At 42.0% G+C, this 23,299-nt stretch overlaps 1 protein-coding gene across 3 annotated transcripts in view; it reads right to left on the minus strand.

Moving 5' to 3' along the window:
• USP34 (ubiquitin specific peptidase 34) overlaps positions 1–23,299 on the minus strand; it is a 1,226,195-nt gene that overhangs the window by 178,432 nt on the left and 1,024,464 nt on the right. For all 3 annotated transcript variants that reach the window (XM_053712051.1, XM_053712050.1, XM_053712048.1), the window contains one exon: positions 644–748. In XM_053712051.1, coding sequence (XP_053568026.1) covers positions 644–748 — 105 coding nt within the window. The remainder of the gene's footprint in view (positions 1–643; positions 749–23,299) is intronic.

Below are 23,299 nucleotides of genomic sequence, written 5' to 3' on the forward strand. Positions count from 1 at the left end.
CCTACTAATTATTATGTATGGACAAGTATGTATATTACTGTCACATCAGAACACAGAATTGTGAGCCTTTGAAACAATGATGGCTAAGTTTATAGATATGCAACATTTAAACTATTCACTGTGTACACTACCTAATATCTATATGTGGTAAAATATATTGGTTTCAGTTACATATTAACACTGTGAAAGAAGAACACAGCATTTTAAAAAAGCAATGTGTTGATTCCCTCTTAGGTGGTGAATGAGTCAACTATAACACTTGTACACCTTGCAAACTTTTATTACACCCCTGTCATAAAAGGCAGCAAAGCATTTCTTAGCATTGTAGCATTTGTCTGTGATAATCAAGGTGGTTAACGTGTCCTTACGACCGAGCAATATTTTCATGATACAAAAATTCAGATTTTAAAATTGAGAAATATAAATAGGATGCTGACTTACTATCAAAAGGGAAACACTACTACATGGGAAAAGAAGCCAGGACACAAAAGGGAGACATGTAAAGTCGAGAGGGAAGTAGAAAGTAATAGGATAAGGGGAAAATATTCAGAAAGAGAGTGTTGTAACAAAAGCAACAAAATGTCAGAAAAATAAACAGGTCCTGTAACTGCATCTTTTTAGTCTTCATATTGCTTTGTAGTACCTCCCATATCCTTTGTAAAATGTATGAAGCAAACGGTGGCATTCCTGGAGGACCTCCTGCAAACTCCATAATCATAGTCAGCAACTTGAAAAAAGGATTTGCAGCCTGTAACGCAAAATACAAAACAAAAAAACACCAGAAAATATTTTTTTTGCAGATTTTGGACAGATTCGCAGCAAATTACTGGAAGGAATTTTACAATCAAAATAGTTACCAAACTGGATTACAATACAGGTGGCCCTCGGTTTACGCTGGTTAAATTTGCAACGTTTCAGAATAACAACCTTTTTTTTCAGTCATGTGACTGCTATTGAAAAGCAGTGCACTAATTAAAATAGCCAGTAGGTGGAGCTGTCCGCTTGTTTTGCAGCAAATGTAAGCAACTTAACAGACTGCAATTGATCTGTGTACACAGATCAGACCAGAGCTATTGAGCGAACAAGATTTAGCAGCCACTTCCCTATTATCTTTCTGTCCAGCTGCTTGAGGTGAGGGTGCCTAAATGCCTATTAATCACTGCAGATTGAAATGCATAGAATAGGTGTAGACCCAATATTATCTAACATGCTAACAATGCAGAGAACTGATTGCAGAAAAATGCAAGTAAAAAAATGTTTTTGTTCATTAAACTTAGCTTGATGATGATGCAGTCTGTTGTGTGAGTATTTAATGAGGTGCTGTTAGCAAATGTTTTTGCTCATTAAACTTAGCTTGATGATGATACAATCTATATTATTAGGTTTATAATGCTGTTTAGCATTTAAAGTCTTCATTTCAAAGCTTTAAAAATAATGTATTAGATGTTACTTATGCCAATTTTGAGATGGGCCTGGAACCTAACTCCGTCACTTCCCATTGACTTACATTATAAACTGGGTTTCAATTTATAACGGTTTCAATTTACAAACATTCCTCCTGGAACCTAACCCCGGCTACCTGAACAATTGCTAACAACAAAAAGAAAAGATTCCAATTTTTTTTTAACTTCTGGAACTATTTGAATCATGAAAGAAAAAAAATGGGTTTCATGTCCCTTTAAAGTATGATATTGGATTTATAATTCACAAGACCTAATTAAAATTTTAGTATCTAATAATTAATGGGACAGTAAACACATTAAGATTTTTATTATAAAATGTTTGGTTATGCATAGTAAAACAACTTTTCAGAATACATTCCTTTATTTCTTTTGCCTCTTTTATTGTAACTTAGTACTGAAAACTTGTGATTTTCTAACTCTTGGAACTGGAAAAACATAATTTATTCTTACCTGATAAATTCATTTATTTCTTGGGAGTGAGAGTTCACGAAATGGGAATTCATCAACTGATCACCAGGAGGAGGCAAAGACACCCCAAACAGAGCATTTAACTATTCCTACTACTTCCCATTCACTCCCAGTAGTTCATAACCGAAGATAGGGAAAAGTAAGTGAGATAAAAAGGGGTAAAGAGGTGCAAACTAGGACTGCCACCACCAAAAAAAACAGAGTGGGTTTGTGGGTTCTCAATACCAAGTGAGAAAATAATTTATCATGCAAGAATACATTTTATTTTCTTTCTGACGGTAATGAGAGTGCACAAAATCCTATTTTTATATATGGGAATCTATACCCAAGCTGTAGAGTCCACAAAGAATTAAGAAGGGATTAATAGGCAAGGCAGTCACCGTCTGAATAACTTTTCTACCAAATGAATCCCCAGCTGAGGCAAAAACATTAAACTGATAACATTTTGTGAAAGTATGTAGGGACGACCAGGAAGCAGCCTTGCAGATCTATTCAATCGAAGCCTCATTCTTGAAGGCACAAGACATCGATACCAAACGGGTGGAATGGGCAGCAATACGAATCGGAGGCTGCTGACCCGCCTCCGAATAAGCCATACGAATAAGACATCTCAGCTAAGATGATAAAGAAACAATTGACGAAAGAAATGATTGACAAAAATCCTTTGTAGCATGAAGGTAAAACTTTACTGATTTGAACACATCCAGGTTGTGTAATAATCTTTCTTTGGAAAAACAAGGATTAGGACAAAGACGGTACAAGAATTGCCTGATTTATATTGTCCATCGACACCACCTTAGATAGGAAACCTAACTTAGTCCGTAAGATGGCCTTATCCTGGTGAAACACCAGATAAGAAGGATTACACTGAAGAAGAGCAGACAATTCTGAAACTCTGCAGGCAGAAGAAATTGCCAACAGAAATAGCACCTTCCAAAATAGTAACTTAATATCAAGAAATGCATAGGCTCAAATTGGTTATGCTGTAAAACTCTAAGAACAAGGCAAGACTGCAAGGTGGAGCCATAGGTTTGAAAAATGGTCTGATTCTAGCCATAGGTTGCACAAAAGATTGATTAACAGGCAACTATGTCAACTTTCTATGTAACAAAACAGAAAGAGCTGATATCAGACCCTTAATAGAAATAGTCAAAAGACACTTCCCAAATCCCTCTTGTAAAAACTGAATAATATGTGGAATTCTCAATGTGCTAGGAGAAACCGTGTGCAGTGCACCAAGATAAAAACACCTTCCACACCTTATGATATATACGTCTGGTAATAGGTTTGTGAGCATGTATCATAGTATCAATCACAGACCGAGAAAAACTTCCCTGAGCTAAAATCAATTGCTCAATCTCTATGCATTCAGCCTCAGAGAATCTAGATTTTGGTAAAAGAAAGGACACTGAGCTTGAAGGTTCAATCTCTGAGGAAGACACCATGAAAGAGCAGTCGGCCATCGTCCTGTGTGGCCAAGCAGAAGCTATAAGAATCCCAGACCCCCTTTCCTGTTTGATCCGAGCTATCACACGTGGAAGGAACACAATCTAGGGGAAACGGATAAGCCAGTTGATAGACCCAAGGTACTGCTTATGCGCCCTCCAACTCCGCATAAAGATCCCTTAACCTCTATACGTATCTTGGAAGTTTGAAATTAAGAGCGACCCGATGAGGTCTATCTCCGGAGACCCCCACCGAAGTGCAATCTCGTTGAAGACTTCCTGATTGAGAGACCAGTTCGGAGTGAAGAGCCTATTGGCTCAGATAATCTGCCTCCCAGTTCTCCACTCCTGGGATGTAAATAGCTGATATCAGACATTAATGACGTTCCACCCAATCTAAGATGCGTGCCACTTCTTGCATCACTAACGAACTGCGATTTCGCCCTTGATGGTTGACATATGCCACTGCAGTGATATTGTCTGACTAAAATCGAATAGACTGGACGGAACTTAACTGGGGCCATGCCACTAAGGCACCGAAGATGGCTCTAAGCTGCAGGATATTTATAGTAGAAGATGTCTCCTGTGCTGACCATACTCCCTGAGCTCTCCGATTGCCCCATACTGCCCCACCCAACCGGACAGACTTGAGTCAGTAGTGATAATCTCCAAGGATGGGCGAAGAAAACTCATACCCCGATTTATGGGCTCGGGTGACATCCATCAAGGGAGAGTTTGTGATGACCAGATCCAAATTTATCACTTGAGCCAGGTCCGAGTGATCCCCATTCCATTGTCTTAGCATGAACAATTGTAAAGGTCGCAAATGAAAGCAAACAAATGGAATTGTGTCTAAAGCAGCTACCATAAGACCCACTACCTCCATACATTGTACTATGGAAAGACTGAAGGTCTTGACAGGTTGACTGAAGTTTGATTTTGCGTTGTTCATAACCATCAAGTCTATAACTACACTGAGAAAACTCACCATTGTATGAGGAACAAGAGAGCTCTTTTCTAGATTTACATTCCAACCATGAGTTTGAAGATACCGGAGTAACTTCACTGTGTGAACAGCCGCTAACTGAAGATGGAGCTTGAAATAATATGCCATACAAATATTAAGCCACTGCAAGTAAAGCCCCTAGTACCTTTGTAAAGGCTTTTGCGGCAGTGGCTAGACCAAAGGGTAGGGCCATAAATTGGAAATACTTGTCCAGAAAAGCAAATCGGAGGTACTGCTAATGATCCAAAAAAGTGTTTCCAAAGTAAATCAAGGTAGAATTAAAATTCATCAATATTAAATATCCATTTAAAAACAGCAAAATCCTTTAACAGCACATAACCAGGGCAGCAACAAGTCTGACCGGTTTCTTTGGACACTCTTTTTTGGTTTACTATTACACAGCACAGGGGCTCCGTTCCATCTGAATCAATTTTTTGTGCCGTTCGCTTTGTTGGATTTACCTGCAGTTAAAGCCTGTGATATCAGCAAATACACTACACGCTGAGCAGAGACATGCCTTGCCATAGTACAGAGGGCAGGAGAAAGGATTGCTATGGCTGATTGCGAAGGATAATTTCACCAGAGGTTTGCAATTGTTTTCCCTACTGGTTCAGCCTGTTGTGCTGTATCTCCTGGCACCGTTCTCGGCGGACACTGAGGCGGAGGTGAGTGAAGACTACAGATGTGTACATCGAACTTTGCCCATACCTGAGTTTGAATGCTGCCTTAATTGTATCCCAGTTCTATTCACTGTGTGTGGAGAGAGCTTATATAGCGTAGGGTAGTATTTTTAATATCATTCTCTAGTTTGGGACAGAAGGTATTCTACATTTCCTGTGTAAGGGGTAGGAGAGGCAAGAGTCTCAGTCCCCCACAGGAGTTTATATGTATCAGAATTCTTTTGGACTTCCTGTACCCCAGTGATCCGGTAACAGTATCTGTGATTGACTGACATTTATATATATATATATATATATATATATATATATATATATATATATATAAATAAAAGGTAAAATTGTTTAGGCTTGCGCTGTGTTTTAATGCAAAAATGTCATTTGCTTAAATATACAGTTCCTCCTGATGTGTTTCTGAGCAGCTTAGTCTGGTGATTCCACTATCATCAAAATGGAACAAACAATTATGGATAGTATCTAGGGGGTACCAGACTATAGTGCTTGTAGAAAGGGAGTAACATAAAGGGGAGCACAGTTTTAAGGTGTAACACAAATGTACTGATTTACAGCAGGGTATAAAAAAACTTTTTTGTGGCTCACCTTTTTGTCTTTTAGTCTGAGAAGTCTGTGTAGTGTCTTTGCTTCTCCTCTGTAGAGTATGGTAGTATTTAGAAATCAAAGATAATTGGCTTCTGTGTGGTGCCAATTAAGGTATTTTTTTCAAGAAATAAAATCTCCTTGTTAGAAAGGGGTTGAGTAACAGGCTTCCCCTCTCAGGAGTGTGGTAGATGCATTTTAATGAAATAAATAAATGAAGCAAATGCCAGTGATTAGTGCAAATAAAATCTCCTTTATTTTAGCACAAAAACAAACCAGTGTTTGAGCTGGTGAATTAAAAGTCTCTTGGTGTTGTTGTTAAAAGTCTCTTGGGGTATTTAACTTCCCAAACAGGCTGTGATGGTTGTTGCCTTGATTATACACAAACCGTGCAGAGGATTCCTTGAAGATTTTTGTCTCCAGATAGTGTAAAGATTAAGGTTTATGCAAGATTTTGGGGTATAATCCTTCCCAAACAGGCTGTGATGGTTGTTGTCCTGAACTTACATAAACAGTATAGAGGATTCCTTGATGATCCCTGTTGGTTTCTCTTTTTTTGAAAAAGTAAAAAGTTCTGGAAAATAACGATTCCTGAAGGTTCCTGTGTGGGTTGTAGAAGAAGTGAGGTGTTTTGTAACCTCCACAGGTCTTTCCTGTCTTAGGATGGCGTTGGATACACTTGTGCTTCACAAGTGATCTGTAGAGTTGCGGTCTCGCCGGACCGGAAGTGATGTCACAAGTGGGCGTGCCCTTTACGCGTTTCGTGAAACTGTCTTCACTTCCTTAGAGGGACCACAACCATCACAGCCTGTTTGGGAAGGAAAATACCCCAAAATCTTGCATGAACCTTAATCTTTACACCATCTGGAGACAAAAATATTCAAGGAATCCTCTGCACTGTTTGTGCATAATCAAAGCAACAACCATCACAGCCTGTTTGGGAAGTTAAATACCCCAAATTTCTGCACAAAGTTTTTACCTAACAACACCAAGAGACTTAAAGGGTCATGAAACCCAAAATATTTCTTTCATGATTCAGATAGAGAATACAATTTTAAACAATATTCCAATTTACTTCTATTATCTAATTTGCTTCATTCTTTAGATATCCCTTGTTAAAGAAATAGCAATGCACATGGGTGAGCCAATAACAAGAGGCATCTATGTGCAGTCACCAATCAGCAGTTACTGAGCATATCTAGATATGCTTTTCAACCAAGTATATCACGAGAATGAAGCAAATTAGATAACGGAAGTAAATTAGAAAACGGTTTAAAATAGCATGCTCTTTCTAAAGCATGAAAGAAAGTTTTGGACTAGAATGTCCCTTTAATTCACCAGCAAACACACCGGTTTGTTTTTGTGCTAAAATAAAGGAGATTTTATTTGCACTAATCACTGGCATTTGCTTCATTTAATTATTACATTAAAAGGCATCTACCACACTCCTGAGAGGGGAAGCCTGTTACTCAACACCCCTTTCTAACAAAGAGATTTTATTTCTTGAAAAGAAATACCTTAATTGGCACCACACAGAGGCCAATCATCTTTGATTTCTAAATACTACCATACTTTACAGAGGAGAAGCAAAGACACTACACAGACTTCTCAGACTAAAAGACAAAAAGGTGAGCCACAAAAAAGTTTTTTTATACCCTGCTGTAAATCAGTACATTTGTGTTACACCTTAAAACTGTGCTCCCCTTTATGTTACTCCCTTTCTACAAGTGCTATAGTCTGGTACCCCCTAGATACTATATATATATATATATATATATATATATATATATCAATTTATTTTATCCTTACAAAGAATAAAAACGCTGCACTCACCGGTATATATGAACAAAGATCCAATTTAATCACATCACATTAGTATCCAAAAGTACAAATACCCCTAAACGTTTCGGTACCGGACTGGCACCTTTCTCAATGGGTTTGAAATCCGTATCCAAGTGTGAGAACACTTGGATACGGATTTCAAACCCATTGAGAAAGGTAGCAGTCCGGTACCGAAACGTTTGGAGGTATTTGTACTTTTGGATGATAATGTGATGTGATTAAATTGGATCTTTGTTCATATATACCGGTGAGTGCAGCATTTTTATTCTTTGTAAGGATAAAAGAAATTGCTATACGTTTTCTACACAGCACCCTGGCAGCTGTTATTGGATTGAGTGAGTGCACCTGTAACTGGACTTATATATATATATATATATATATATATAAAACAGGTATTATACCCCACAGACAATTTTGACTTTTCTTTCTACTAATAATGATCTCGATAAATCAGAATATAAAGGTATGAGTCCTTCAAATCTACTGTAGTCATGAATCAGCCCAGAAGGACAAGAGGAAGAATAGATCTGACTTTCTCCATTTTTTACGAAGGAACCCTCTCAAATTTGTTTAGACACTTTAGGTCTAAGATAGGTCAAAAAGTTACTTCTTTGTTGGAACAATGAAAAGATTTGAGTAAAAACCTTTTCCCCTCTCCCCGGGGGAACAGGAATAATTACCCCGATAGATTCCAGATCCTCTACACAATGAAGAAATGCTAGTCTCTTTTCTGGCTTTCCTGACAAACCCGAGACAAAAGAAAACTGCCTCTTGGGGGTTGAGAACGGAAGCCTATCCTGTACCCCTGAGAAACAATGTCCTGAACAGACCAAGCACGAACCCCATGAGACAGGCTTAGTCTGCCCCCTACTGGAGCTAACTGCGGGTCGAGGCCACCCCTTCATGCGGTCTTGGAGTCAGATTAATTAGAAACAAGAAGGTAGAAATATGGGAAACAGTAACTTGCATAAAAAAGAAAGGGAACACAGCACTCTTTACATATCCATATATTGAAAAAAATCATTTTATTAGTATATAAAAAATTACTGACATTCTCTGTCATAAAAATAATGGAGACCATGTACCAAACACCATGTGAAAAATACATACAAACTAAACACAAATAATTAAAAAATTAACAATTGCCCCCTTGGTGTCAATGAAGCTGTGAAAATTTAAATAGGCATGCAACACTTTTCTGCATCAGACTAATAATAATAGCAGCCTCTAACCGGTATATGTCAGGACTGCTCTGAGAGTTTATAATATCAGCATGTTTGCAAAATAATTTAATTCATAGAGGTACAATGTAACAATATAAATCCATATTGTATCCAAGAGTGCGATCAATTAATTTCAAAGCAATATACAGCCATAAGTGCTGTCTTATAGACAAACACAGTTGTTATATTGTTAGTTTTTCACAGTAACGGCATATAGCCACTCACGTGTTCCGGAGTCCATGGATATTTCCCTGCAACCATCACTGGATCCTTGCCCAGTGTGTAAGAATAGCGATACTGACGGGAGGTATGACTTCTTCATACTCTCCAGAAGTAATCGCATTGGCTCACCAAACTAGCACAGCTCCAGTAAACACTCGACAGAGCAACAAAAGCTCAGCCTACGCACGTTTCACCCCCATAAGCGTCAATAAAAGGGTTTGCACCAATTAATGTATATTTCTTTAAAAAAAGATTGTTTATATGCTACCCTATGCAACATTTTTGGTCTTTGAGTCAGACACTGACTTCTTGGGCTGCTTGTTCTTGTTCCAAACCGGGTTTGGTTTCCAGGTACTTCTCGTAGTCGGCAGGCTTATTCTGACAAAAGGACCGAAAACGTCCTACTGCTCTACCTTTTGTCTGGACTTTCCTCCAGTAACAGTTGAAGTAATAGGATTCAAACCAGGAACAAAACATAAATTATGCTTACCTGATAATTTAATTTCCATCTGTATGAGGAGAGTCCACGGCTTCATTCATTACTTGTGGGGAAATATAGAACCTGGCCACCAGGAGGAGGCAAAGACACACCAGCCAAAGGCTTAAATACCTCCCCCACTCCCCTCATCCCCCAGTCATTCTGCTGAGGAACAGTAGGTGAAATATCAGGGTATAAATGGTGCCAGAAAACAATCAAACAGAAATTTAGGTCCGCCCAATGGAGAACCGGGCTGAAGATCGCTCGAAGTTCCAGGATATTGATTGGAAGAAGCAACTCCTCACGATTCCACCTTCCCTGTGCCTTCCTGGCACCCCAAACAGCTCCCCATCCTGAGAGGCTCGGGTCCGTAGTCACAATCTCCCAGGATTGTGCCGAAGCCTTTTGGCCTCTCCTCTGTCCAGAGTAGACAACAACAAAGCAGATGTTTGACGAAAATCCTTTGTAGCTTGTAAATAAAACTTTAAAGCACGAACCACATCAAGATTGTGTAAAAGACGTTCCTTCTTTGAGGAAGGATTAGGACATAATGAAGGAACAACAATCTCCTGATTGATATTCTTATTATATACTACCTTAGGAAGAAACCCAGGTTTGGTACGCAAAACTACCTTATCTGCATGGAAAATCAGATAAGGGGAATCACACTGTAAAGCATATAACTCCGAAACTCTTCGAGCCGAGGAGATAGCTACTAAAAACAGAACTTTCCAAGATAAAAGTTTAATATCTATGGAATGCAAAGGTTCAAACGGAACCCCTTGAAGAACTTTAAGAACTAAATTTAAACTCCATGGCGGAGCAACAGGTTTAAACACAGGCTTGATTCTAACTAAAGCCTGACAAAACGCCTGAACGTCTGGAACCTCAGCCAGACGTTTGTGCAAAAGAATAGACAGAGCAGAAAGATGTCCCTTTAAGGAACTAGCAGACAATCCTTTCTCCAATCCCTCTTGGAGAAAGGATAAGATTCTAGGAATCCTGACTTTACTCCATGAGTAACCCTTGGATTCACACCAATGAAGATATTTACACCATATCTTATGATAGATTTTCCTGGTGACAGGCTTTCGAGCCTGAATTAAGGTATCAATGACCGATTCGGAAAAACCCCGCTTCGATAGAATCAATCGTTCAATCTCCAAGCAGTCAGACGCAGAGAATTTAGATTTGGATGTTTGAAAGGACCTTGAAGTAGAAGGTCCTGCCTTGGCGGCAGAGTCCATGGTGGAAAGGATGACATGACCACCAGATCTGCATACCAAGTCCTGCGTGGCCACGCAGGAGCTATCAAAATCACCGAAGCCCTCTCCTGCTTGATCTTGGCAATCAGACGAGGGAGCAGAGGAAACGGTGGAAACACATAAGCCAGGCTGAAGGACCAGGGCGCTGCTAGAGCATCTATCAGCGCTGCCTTGGGATAAATGGACCTGGACTCGTAACGAGGAAGCTTGGCGTTCTGACGAGACGCCATGAGATCCAGTTCTGGTTTGGCCCATAGTTGAACCAACTGGACAAAAACCTCTGGATGGAGCTCCGACTTAGGAAATCCGCCTCCCAGTTCTCTACTCCTGGGATATGGATAGCTGAGAGATGGCAAGAGTGAACCTCTGCCCATAGAATTATCTTTGAAACCTCCAACATTGCCAGGGTGCTCCTTGTACCCCCCTGATGGTTGATATAGGCTACAGTCGTGATGTTGTCCAACTGAAATCTGATGAACCTGACCGCAGCTAGCTGAGGCCAAGCCTGAAGAGCATTGAATATCGCTCTTAGTTCCAGAATGTTTATCGGAAGGAGGGCTTCCTCCTGAGTCCATGAAACCTGAGCCTTCAGGGAGTTCCAGACTGCGCCCCAGCCCAGAAGGCTGGAATCTGTCGTCACTATAGTCCATTCTGGCCTGCGGAAACTCATTCCCCTGGACAGATGGACCCAAGATAGCCACCAGAGAAGAGAATCCCTGGTCTCTTGATCCAGATTTAGCAGAGGGGACAAATCTGTGTAATCCCCATTCCACTGATTGAGCATGCAAAGTTGCAGTGGTCTGAGATGTAGGCGGGCAAACGGAACTATGTCCATTGCCGCTACCATTAGGCCGATTACTTCCATACACTGAGCCACTGACGGCTGAGAAGTGGAATAAAGAGCACGGCAGGAAGTTAGAAGCTTTGACAACCTGACCTCTGTCAGAAAAATCTTCATTTCTACTGAATCTATCAGAGTTCCTAGGAAGGAAACTCTTGTGAGAGGGAAGAGAGAACTCTTTCCTTCGTTCACCTTCCACCCGTGAGACCTCGGAAATGCCAGAACAATGTCCGTATGGGACTTGGCGATTTGAAAATTCGACGCCTGTATCAGAATGTCGTCTAGGTAAGGAGCCACCGCTATGCCTCGTGGCCTTAGAACCACCAGTAGGGACCCTAGAACCTTCGTAAAGATTCTTGGTGCCGTGGCTAACCCGAAGGGAAGAGCCACAAACTGGTAATGCCTGTCTAGGAAGGCAAACCTGAGAAACCGATGATGATCTCTGTGTATCGGAATGTGGAGATAAGCATCCTTTAAGTCCACGGTAGTCATATATTGACCCTCCTGGATCATAGGTAGGATGGTTCGAATAGTCTCCATCTTGAAGGATGGGACCCTGAGAAATTTGTTTAGGATCTTGAGATCCAAGATTGGTCTGAAAGTTCCCTCTTTTTTGGGAACTATAAACAGATTTGAATAGAATCCCTGCCCCTGTTCCTCCCTTGGAACTGGGTGGATCACTCCCATAACCAGAAGGTCTTGAACGCAACGTAAGAATGCCTCTCTCTATATCTGGTTTGCAGATAATTGTGAGAGATGAAATCTGCCCTTTGGAGATGACCTGTCTAAGATATCATCCAACGGGGTCTCCACCTGTAGAGCCTCTTCAAGAGACTCGAACCAGAAAGCCGCTGCAGCAGTGACTGGGGCAATGCATGCAAGAGGCTGGAGAATAAAACCTTGTTGTATAAAGATTTTCTTAAGGAAACCCTCTAATTTTTTATCCATTGGATCTAGGAAAGCACAACTGTCCTCGACGGGGATAGTTGTACGCTTAGCTAGGGTAGAGAATGCTCCCTCCACCTTAGGGACCGTCTGCCACGAGTCCCGTGTAGCGGCATCTATGGGAAACATCTTTTTAAAAGCAGGAGGGGGAGAGAACGGTACACCTGGTCTATCCCATTCCTTTGTAATAATTTCTGAAAACCTCTTAGGAATTGGAAAAACATCAGTGTAAACAGGCACTGCAAAGCATTTGTCCATTTTACACAATTTCCCTGGGACTACAATGGTGTCACAGTCATCCAGAGTCGCTAAAACCTCCCTGAGCAACACGCGGAGGTGTTCAAGCTTAAATTTAAATGCTGTCATTTCAGAGTCAGACTGAAGTAACGCCTTCCCTGAATCAGAAATGTCACCCACAGATAGAAGCTCTCCTGCTTCGGCTTCTGTACATTGTGAGGGTATATCAGACATAGCTACTAAAGCGTCAGAAAGCTCTGTATTTGTTCTAGCCCCAGAGCTGTCTCGCTTTCCTTGTAACCCTGGCAGTTTGGACAATACCTCTGTGAGGGTATGATTCATAACTGCCGCCATGTCTTGTAAAGTAAACGCATTGGACGCGCCAGATGTACTTGGCGTCACTTGAGCGGGAGTTATAGGTTCTGACACATGGGGAGAGCTAGATGGCATAATCTCTCTTTTGTCAGTCTGAGAAACCTCTGGTGATAAATATTTAAAAGCCATAATATGGTCTTTATAACTTATAGAAAGGTCAGTGCATTTGGTACACATTCTAAGAGGGGGTTCCACAATGGCTTCTAAACATAATGAACAAGGAGTTTCCTCTATGTCAGACATGTTTAACAGACTAGTAATGAGACCAGCAAGCATGGAAAACACTTTAATAAATGTGAAAAAGCAATTAAACAAAAATGGTACTGTACCTTTAAGAGAAAAAAACTACCACATAAACTGCAAAACAGTGTTAAAAAGTAGTAAACTCTACGAAATTTTTACAGTGTGTATAAGAGACTAAAGCAGCATTGCACCCACTTGCAAATGGATGATTAACCCCTTAGGCCCCAAACCGGATTAGAAAAATGGTAAAACCGTTAAAAATCAGTCAAACACACTGCCACAGCTCTGCTGTGGCTCCTACCTGCCCATAAACATGATTTCTGCAGGAAAAAAACCCTCTATAGTGGTCCTAGATGCCAGAGGACTCCTTTAGGGAAGCTGGATGTCTCAGTCTGTATATCAACTGCGCATAAAGTGCGCAAAAATAGGCCCCTCCCACCATGCACTCAAAGTCAGAGGGCCTTAAAAAAGTACTCCTAGGAGTAATCGAACAGCCATGTGGAAAACTAGGCCCCAAATAAAGATTTATCACCCTCAGAGAAAAAACGTTTTTTCTGTAAGTTATGCAAACGTTTGTACACTAAGTAATATGAGAGTTAACATGAATATTACCCTTATCTTGTAAGCATGACCCTAGTCGTTGTTAAATCACTGTATCAGGCTTACCTCAAATATACCAGGCACTGTCAGCATTTTCTAGACCTTATCATCTCTCTAGAAAAAAATATACTGAACATACCTCAAAGCAGGTGATCTGCAAACCGTCCCCCCAACTGAAGTTTTCTTTCCATACTCTTCAGTTATGTGTGAGAACAGCAATGGACCTTAGTTACAAACCGCTAAGAACATCAACCTCCAGGCAGATTCTTCTTCCAATTTCTGCCTGAGAGTAAAACAGTACAACGCCGGTACCGTTTAAAAATAACAAACTTTTGATTGAAGGTAAAACTACACTAAGTCACCACATATCTCTTGATACTTCCTTTCTTGTCGAGAGCTGCAAGAGAATGACTGGGGGTGGCAGTTAGGGGAGGAGCTATATAGACAGCTCTGCTGTGGGTGTCCTCTTGCAGCTTCCTGTTGGGAAGGAGAATATCCCACAAGTAATGGATGAACCCGTGGACTGGATACACCTTTACAAGAGAAAATGATGGATCCCCGGATTGGGTTTATATCTCCAATGCTGTAGTTTACTCCGTATAGTTCGTAGTGTGCTGTTGGTGTTCACTATTGAGTCATTTGATAACTCAGTGTACTGAAGTATCACTTAGGGAAATCATATAGGTTAAACCCTGTCATGTGAGATTTAGACTCAATGCGTATTGAAATAATAGAAGAACCAGTCTATAGCAAAATAGTGTGTTCACTGATTTACTTTATAATGATCGCACACAGATCAGTATAATCTTGAACCACTCTGTGCTAGGGGACCCAGGTTTGGAATTCAATAACTAGATTCTTAACGTAATTTGCATACTTTCGCTCTAATACCATTTATATACATAGGTTAAATATCTTTAGGTTCCACAATCACACACAAATAGTGTAACGTTGTAAATTATATATTAAGATTATTCTAGATCATTCATCATGGAGCTGTTTCTTTTCTGACTCCGTATATTATCATAGTCATATTCTAAAGCAGGTTACTGTAAATTGTAATCACTTTCTAAAACTCTTAAATATAGTGTACGCAGAGTTTATGATAATAGAGTTACTGTCCCTTTAAGTGTGAATCAAATAATGCTGTCTTCCTTTATTTGAAAGGCGGTAGAAAGGCACCCTTGCCCCCCGTGACTGTGGACCGAAAAGAACCTTTCCATTAAATGGAAGGGAAAGTAATCTATATTTGGACGTCATGTCAGCAGACCACGACTTCAACCAAAGAGCCCTCAGGGCCAGAACCGAAAAGCCTGATGTCTTGGCATTCAAGTGAATAATCTGCATATTTGCATCACAGATAAACGAATTAGCTACCCTCAGGGCCTTAATTCTTTCCTGTATCTCATTGAGGGGAGTCTCCACCTCGATTATATCTGACAGTCATACCAATAAGTAGCGGCTTCCGCCACCGCAGGCTGAAATAAGAACCCAGTGTGCTGAAACATCTTTCTTAACAGGGTCCATAATTTCTTATCCATGGGCTCCTTAAATGACAAACTATCCTCGAGTGGAATAGTGGTGCGCTTAGCGAGCGCAGAGATAGCTCAATCCACCTTAGGGACAGATCCCCACAATTCTAGCTGAGAGTCAGGAACCAGGAATAATTTCTTAAACGAAGAAGGGGAGAAAGATGATCAAAGTCTCTCCCATTCATTCCTAATAATATTCCCCATCTTCACAGGAACCGGGAAAGTCGGGGGCACTACCCTGTCCTCATAAACTTTATCAAGCTTAGGAATAGAAGCCAACACCTCTTTTAATAAAAAGAGTAAGTGCTCCATCCTAAATCTAAAGTCTGGTTCCTCCGCAGCCGGAGGTTTAGAGGCCGCAGATTCCGACCCAGAGAAAGAGTCCTCTGAAGTATCAGAATCCTCTTCATTGGCGGATAATCTAGTCTCAGATACATCCAACGGAGTAGATGACCCCTGGGAAGGATAGCAATATTTAACCTTTCGCTTTGCAGGGCAAGGTAAAGCACTGAAGGGCCGCAGACACCGCCGTTTGCAATTGATCAGAAAAATCTGGTGACCACAGGGCCCCTCCCGCAGGAGGATTAGTTGTGCAGTGGGAAACTGCATGTCTAATCGGAGATGATTGTAGGGAACGCACCTTGCGGGACGGAAACCCCTCAGAGGTGGACGGCTCAGTGGTACTAAACATCTTATTCTTTTTAGATATCACTATTTTATCAAGGCATGTGGAACATAGTTGAGCAGGCGGGTATACCGTAGCCTCCTCACAATAAACACAGGCATTAGATTTAGGCAAGTTAGAGTACCCTCTAACACAGTTAGAGTCCTCCATAGCTTGCGCCTTCAATATGGACTATAGAAAAAAATAAATTGCACCTTTATACCCCAATGGCCAGGGCACTCACCTCCTATGACCCAGGCCCACACAGAAACCGCTTCGTCTTCTGCAACCGACTGTCAGGAAAAGGAAGAGAATAAAGTCACACCCAGTCACATGGAGTGCCATGCAGAAGCGCCCCTGCAGCTGAGAAAAAGCGTGCCAAACTAAACAGGCTGCGCAGTTGATGAAAATGAAAGAAGAACCTGACTGTTCATACATTGCCAGAGCCACATCTCACACATGTCGCAGCAAAAAACACAATAAAGCAATCATGTATAAATTCCCCCCTGTTGAATAATGTCCTTCCGGAGATATTAACTATTGATTCTATACAGATAAAAGGAGTCACACTGTGACCCTGTCTTCTTGCGTTATCATACATGTATAAAATAAATGAAACAATCTTACCAGAATCTATGCCGTGGAACAGGAACACAGCCTCTCAAGTTTGACAGTGTTGTAGCTTCGCTCCTGACATGGACTGGTAGAAGCAGACAGTGAAACGCATCAACACTGATTGCTTAAGGAGCTGTTAATATGAGTCTGGATGGTTTCGCAGAAAAGACTCTCCCTGCATCTCCAGACCCTAACATTCGTCAATGCTCTCACTGAGAGGCTGACAAGACTACGTAAAACTCCAGCCCCTTTCCAAGAGTACTATCCTCCATAAGAGACTACTCCGAATCTTATAAAACTTCTCTGCCATCCTCCTGTGACAAAAGGCAAAGAATGACTGGGGGATGATGGGAGTGGGGAAGGTATTTAAGCCTTTGGCTGGGGTGTCTTTGCCTCCTCCTGGTGGTCAGGTTCTGTATTTCTCCACAAGTAATGAATGAAGCCATGGACTCTCCTCATATTAAGATGGAAAAAGGGTTTTTCCCTTAAAGGCTAAGGATAGTAATCTTGATTTGGAAACCACAACTCAACATTTTTTACAACATTTTTTAAAACTAGTGGAAGGGGAGCACGCAATCCCAGGTTTCTCCCATTCCTTTGAAATAATATCAGTGACCAAAGAGGGAACAGGGAAAACCTCAAGAGTCCGTGATTTAGGTTTAAATATAATGTCTAATTTCTGTACTGGTTTATCCTCAATCGGGTTTGACTCCATTATTCCTAAAGTTCTTAAAACCTTAAAACCTCCATTAGTAAATACCTTAGCTATTACATCTTAAACCTAAAAGGTAAAATCCGCAGTATCCTTCTCAGAACCCTTGGAAGAGTCGGAGAATGAATGTATTCGTCATCTTCAGAAACATGTAGGTGTCTGACAACAGAACCACCAACAGAACTGCTGGTTCTAGATTCAGATGAACAATGTTTAACCTTCCCCACCTGCAGGCGGCATAGCACCTAGAGTCGCAGACACTGCAGATTGTAATTGAGTGGTAAAATCAGGAGGAAGTGCATTTAAATTGCCCTGCGGTATTGGGGCGGGCGAGCATACAACAGTATTTTGAGGGCTAGAACTCACCTGCTGAGTCTGAGGAACTTGTGCAGTGACTAGAATCTGCTGACTGAGGCTGCGGATCGGGGGAGGGGAACATAATATGGTAGTCTCAATACTAGGGCCCATAGAATGAGACTGAAAAACAGAAGCGAAACAAGAACTGCACAGTTGTGCTGGAGGACAAACCATGTGTAATTTTCAAAGCATACCTTTATTTGTGTCAAGAATTATCTCAGAGGGGTCTCCCTCAGGGAAAAAAACAGTCTGTTCCACAGTCCCTTGCCCCATATTATCTGTTTAACACTGAAGCTGCCACAGAACCGCTGTGACACATACCCTTCCTCTGCTGTAATTCCCCTTATAAGGAAAAGTGTCCAATTTGAGACACACTGTTGCCACAAGCGGCATACAATTGTGACCAGAGTTGCAGCAGCATTCTTAGTTACTTAAAGGGCCAAAACACTTCTATTGAACACCCTTTCCAAATGCCCAAAAAACAATTTATGCTTACCTGATAAATTTATTTCTCTTGCAGTGTATCCAGTCCACGGATCATCCATTACTTATGGGATATTCTCCTTCCCAACAGGAAGTTGCAAGAGGATCACCCACAGCAGAGCTGCTATATAGCTCCTCCCCTCACTGCCATATCCAGTCATTCGACCGAAACAAGACGAGAAAGGAGAAACCATAGGGTGCAGTGGTGACTGTAGTTTAATTAAAATTTAGACCTGCCTTAAAAGGACAGGGCGGGCCGTGGACTGGATACACTACAAGAGAAATAAATTTATCAGGTAAGCATAAATTATGTTTTCTCTTGTTAAGTGTATCCAGTCCACGGATCATCCATTACTTATGGGATACCAATACCAAAGCTAAAGTACACGGATGATGGGAGGGACAAGGCAGGATTAAACGGAAGGAACCACTGCCTGAAGAACCTTTCTCCCAAAAACAGCCTCCGAAGAAGCGAAGTATCAAATTTGTAAAATTTTGAAAAGGTGTGAAGCGAAGACCAAGTCGCAGCCTTGCAAATCTGTTCAACAGAGGCCTCATTTTTAAAGGCCCAGGTGGAAGCCACAGCTCTAGTAGAATGAGCTGTAATCCTTTCAGGGGGCTGCTGTCCAGCAGTCTCATAGGCTAAGCGAATTATGCTCCGAAGCCAAAAGGAAAGAGAGGTTGCCGAAGCTTTTTGACCTCTCCTCTGTCCAGAGTAAACAACAAACAGGGAAGATGTTTGGCGAAAATCTTTAGTAGCTTGTAAGAAAAACTTCAAGGCACGGACTACGTCCAGATTATGTAAGAGACGTTCCTTCTTCGAAGAAGGATTAGGACACAATGATGGAACAACAATCTCTTGATTGAAATTCTTGTTAGAAACCACCTTAGGTAAAAACCCAGGTTTGGTACGCAGAACTACCTTATCTGCATGAAAAATCAGATAAGGAGAATCACATTGTAAGGCAGATAGCTCAGAGACTCTTCGAGCCGAGGAAATAGCCATCAAAAACAGAACTTTCCAAGATAAAAGTTTAATATCAATGGAATGAAGGGGTTCAAACGGAACTCCTTGAAGAACTTTAAGAACCAAGTTTAAGCTCCACGGGGGAGCAACAGTTTTAAACACAGGCTTAATTCTAACCAAAGCCTGACAAAAAGCCTGGACGTCTGGAACCTCTGCCAGACGCTTGTGCAAAAGAATAGACAGAGCAGAAATCTGTCCTTTTAAAGAACTAGCTGATAATCCTTTGTCCAAACCCTCTTGGAGAAAGGACAATATCCTAGGAATCCTAACCTTACTCCATGAGTAAGTCTTGGATTCACACCAATAAAGATATTTACGCCATATCTTATGGTAGATTTTCCTGGTGACAGGCTTTCGTGCCTGTATTAAGGTATCAATGACTGACTCGGAGAAGCCACGCCTTGATAGGATCAAGCGTTCAATCTCCATGCAGTCAGTCTCAGAGAAATTAGATTTGGATGTTTGAAAGGACCTTGTATTAGAAGGTCCTGCCTCAGAGGCAGAGTCCATGGTGGAAAGGATGACATGTCCACTAGGTCTGCATACCAGGTCCTGCGTGGCCACGCAGGCGCTATCAGAATCACCAATGCTCTCTCCTGCTTGATTTTGGCAATCAGTCGAGGGAGCAGAGGAAATGGTGGAAACACATAAGCCAGGTTGAAGAACCAAGGAGCTGCTAGAGCATCTATCAGCGTCGCTCCCGGGTCCCTGGACCTGGATCCGTAACAAGGAAGCTTGGCGTTCTGGCGAGATGCCATGAGATCCAGTTCTTGTTTGCCCCAACGATGGATCAGTCGAGCAAACACCTCCGGATGGAGTTCCCACTCCCCCGGATGAAAAGTCTGACGACTTAGAAAATCCGCCTCCCAGTTCTCTATGCCTGGGATGTGGATCGCTGACAGATGGCAAGAGTGAGACTCTGCCCAGCGAATTATCTTTGAGACTTCTAACATCGCTAGGGAACTCCTGGTTCCCCCTTGATGGCTGATGTAAGCCACAGTCGTGATGTTGTCCGACTGAAATCTGATGAACCTCAGGGTTGCTAACTGAGGCCAAGCTAGAAGAGCATTGAATATTGCTCTTAACTCCAGAATATTTATCGGGAGGAGTTTCTCCTCCTGAGTCCACGATCCCTGAGCCTTCAGGGAGTTCCAGACTGCGCCCCAACCTAGAAGGCTGGCATCTGTTGTTACAATCGTCCAATCTGGCCTGCGAAAGGTCATACCCATGGACAGATGGACCCGAGATAGCCACCAGAGAAGAGAATCTCTGGTCTCTTGATCCAGATTTAGTAGAGGGGACAAATTTGAGTAATCCCCATTCCACTGACTTAGCATGCATAATTGCAGCGGTCTGAGATGCAGGCGCGCAAATGGCACTATGTCCATTGCCGCTACCATTAAGCCGATTACTTCCATGCACTGAGCCCCTGACGGACGTGGAATGGAATGAAGGACACGGCAAGCATTTAGAAGTTTTGATAACCTGGACTCCGTCAGGTAAATTTTCATCTCTACAGAATCTATAAGAGTCCCTAGGAAGGTGACTCTTGTGAGTGGGGATAGAGAACTCTTTTCCACGTTCACTTTCCACCCATGCGACCTCAGAAATGCCAGAACTATCTCTGTATGAGACTTGGCAATTTGAAAGCTTGACGCCTGTATCAGGATGTCGTCTAGATACGGAGCCACCGCTATGCCTCGCGGTCTTAGAACCGCCAGAAGTGAGCCCAGAACCTTTGTAAAGATTCTCGGGGCTGTGGCCAACCCGAAGGGAAGAGCTACAAATTGGTAATGCCTGTCTAGAAAGGCAAAACGTAGGAACCGATGATGATCTTTGTTAATCGGTATATGAAGGTAGGCATCCTTTAAGTCCACTGTGGTCATGTACTGACCCTCTTGGATCATGGGTAGGATGGTCCGAATAGTTTCCATTTTGAATGATGGAACTCTGAGGAATTTGTTTAAGATCTTTAGATCCAAGATTGGTCTGAAGGTTCCCTCTTTCTTGGGAACCACAAACAGATTTGAATAAAACCCCTGTTCCTGTTCCGTCCGCGGAACTGGATGGATCACTCCCATTACTAGGAGGTCTTGCACACAGCTTAGGAATGCCTCTTTCTTTATCTGGTTTGCTGATAACCTTGAAAGATGAAATCTCCCTTGTGGAGGAGAAGCTTTGAAGTCCAGAAGATATCCCTGAGATATGATCTCCAACGCCCAGGGATCCTGAACATCTCTTGCCCACGCCTGGGCGAAGAGAGAAAGTCTGCCCCCCACTAGATCCGTTTCCGGATAGGGGGCCGTTCCTTCATGCTGTCTTGGGGGCAGCAGCAGGTTTTCTGGCCTGCTTGCCCTTGTTCCAGGACTGGTTAGGTTTCCAGCCCTGTCTGGAATGAGCAACAGTTCCCTCTTGTTTTGAAGCGGAGGAAGTTGATTCTGCTCCTGCCTTGAAATTTCGAAAGGCACGAAAATTAGACTGTTTGGCCTTTGATTTGGCCCTGTCCTGAGGAAGGGTATGACCCTTGCCTCCAGTAATGTCAGCAATAATTTCCTTCAAGCCAGGCCCGAATAAGGTCTGCCCCTTGAAAGGAATGTTGAGTAACTTAGACTTTGAAGTCACGTCAGCTGACCAGGATTTAAGCCATAGCGCCCTACGCGCCTGGATGGCGAATCCGGAATTCTTAGCCGTTAGTTTAGTCAAATGAACAATGGCATCAGAAACAAATGAGTTAGCTAGCTTAAGCGTTCTAAGCTTGTCAATAATTTCCTCCAATGGAGCTGTATGGATGGCCTCTTCCAGGGCCTCAAACCAGAATGCCGCCGCAGCAGTGACAGGCGCAATGCATGCAAGGGGCTGCAAAATAAAACCTTGTTGAATAAACATTTTCTTAAGGTAAGCCTCTAATTTTTTATCCATTGGATCTGAAAAAGCACAACTGTCCTCAACCGGGATAGTGGTACGCTTTGCTAAAGTAGAAACTGCTCCCTCCACCTTAGAGACCGTCTGCCATAAGTCCCGTGTAGTGGCGTCTATTGGAAACATTTTTCTAAATATAGGAGGTGGGGAAAAGGGCACACTGGGTCTATCCCACTCCTTGCTAATAATTTCTGTAAGCCTTTTAGGTATAGGAAAAACGTCAGTACACACCGGCACCGCATAGTATCTATCCAGCCTACACAATTTCTCTGGAATTGCAACTGTGTTACAGTCATTCAGAGCAGCTAATACCTCCCCAAGCAATACACGGAGGTTCTCAAGCTTAAATGTAAAATTAGAAATCTCTGAATCAGGTTTCCCCGAGTCAGAGATGTCACCCACAGAATGAAGCTCTCCTTCCTCATGTTCTACATACTGTGACGCAGTATCAGACATGGCTCTTACAGCATTTGCGCGCTCTGTATCTCTCCTAACGCCAGAGCTATCGCGCTTGCCTCTTAATTCCGGCAATCTAGATAATACCTCTGACAGGGTAGTATTCATGATTGCAGCCATGTCCTGCAAGGTAATCGCTATGGGCGTCCCTGATGTAATTGGTGCCATATTAGCGTGTGTCCCCTGAGCGGGAGGCGAAGGGTCTGACATGTGGGGAGAGTTAGTCGGCATAACTTCCCCCTCGACAGAACCCTCTGGTGATAATTATTTTATAGATAAAGACTGATCTTTACTGTTTAAGGTGAAATCAATACATTTAGTACACATTCTCCTATGGGGCTCTACCATGGCTTTCAAACATAATGAACAAGTAGGTTCCTCTGTATCAGACATGTTTAAACAGACTAGCAATGAGACTAGCAAGCTTGGAAAACACTTAAAACAAGTTTACAACGTTACTGCGCCTTTAAGAAACACAAATTTTGTCCAAATTTGAAATAACAGTGAAAAAAGGCAGTTACACTAACGAAATTTTTACAGTGTATGTAACAAGTCAGCAGAGCATTGCACCCACTTGCAAATGGATTATTAACCCCTTAATAACAAA

This window comes from Bombina bombina, chromosome 4, assembly GCF_027579735.1.
Source record: "Bombina bombina isolate aBomBom1 chromosome 4, aBomBom1.pri, whole genome shotgun sequence".
Classification (NCBI taxonomy): Eukaryota; Metazoa; Chordata; class Amphibia; order Anura; family Bombinatoridae; genus Bombina; species Bombina bombina.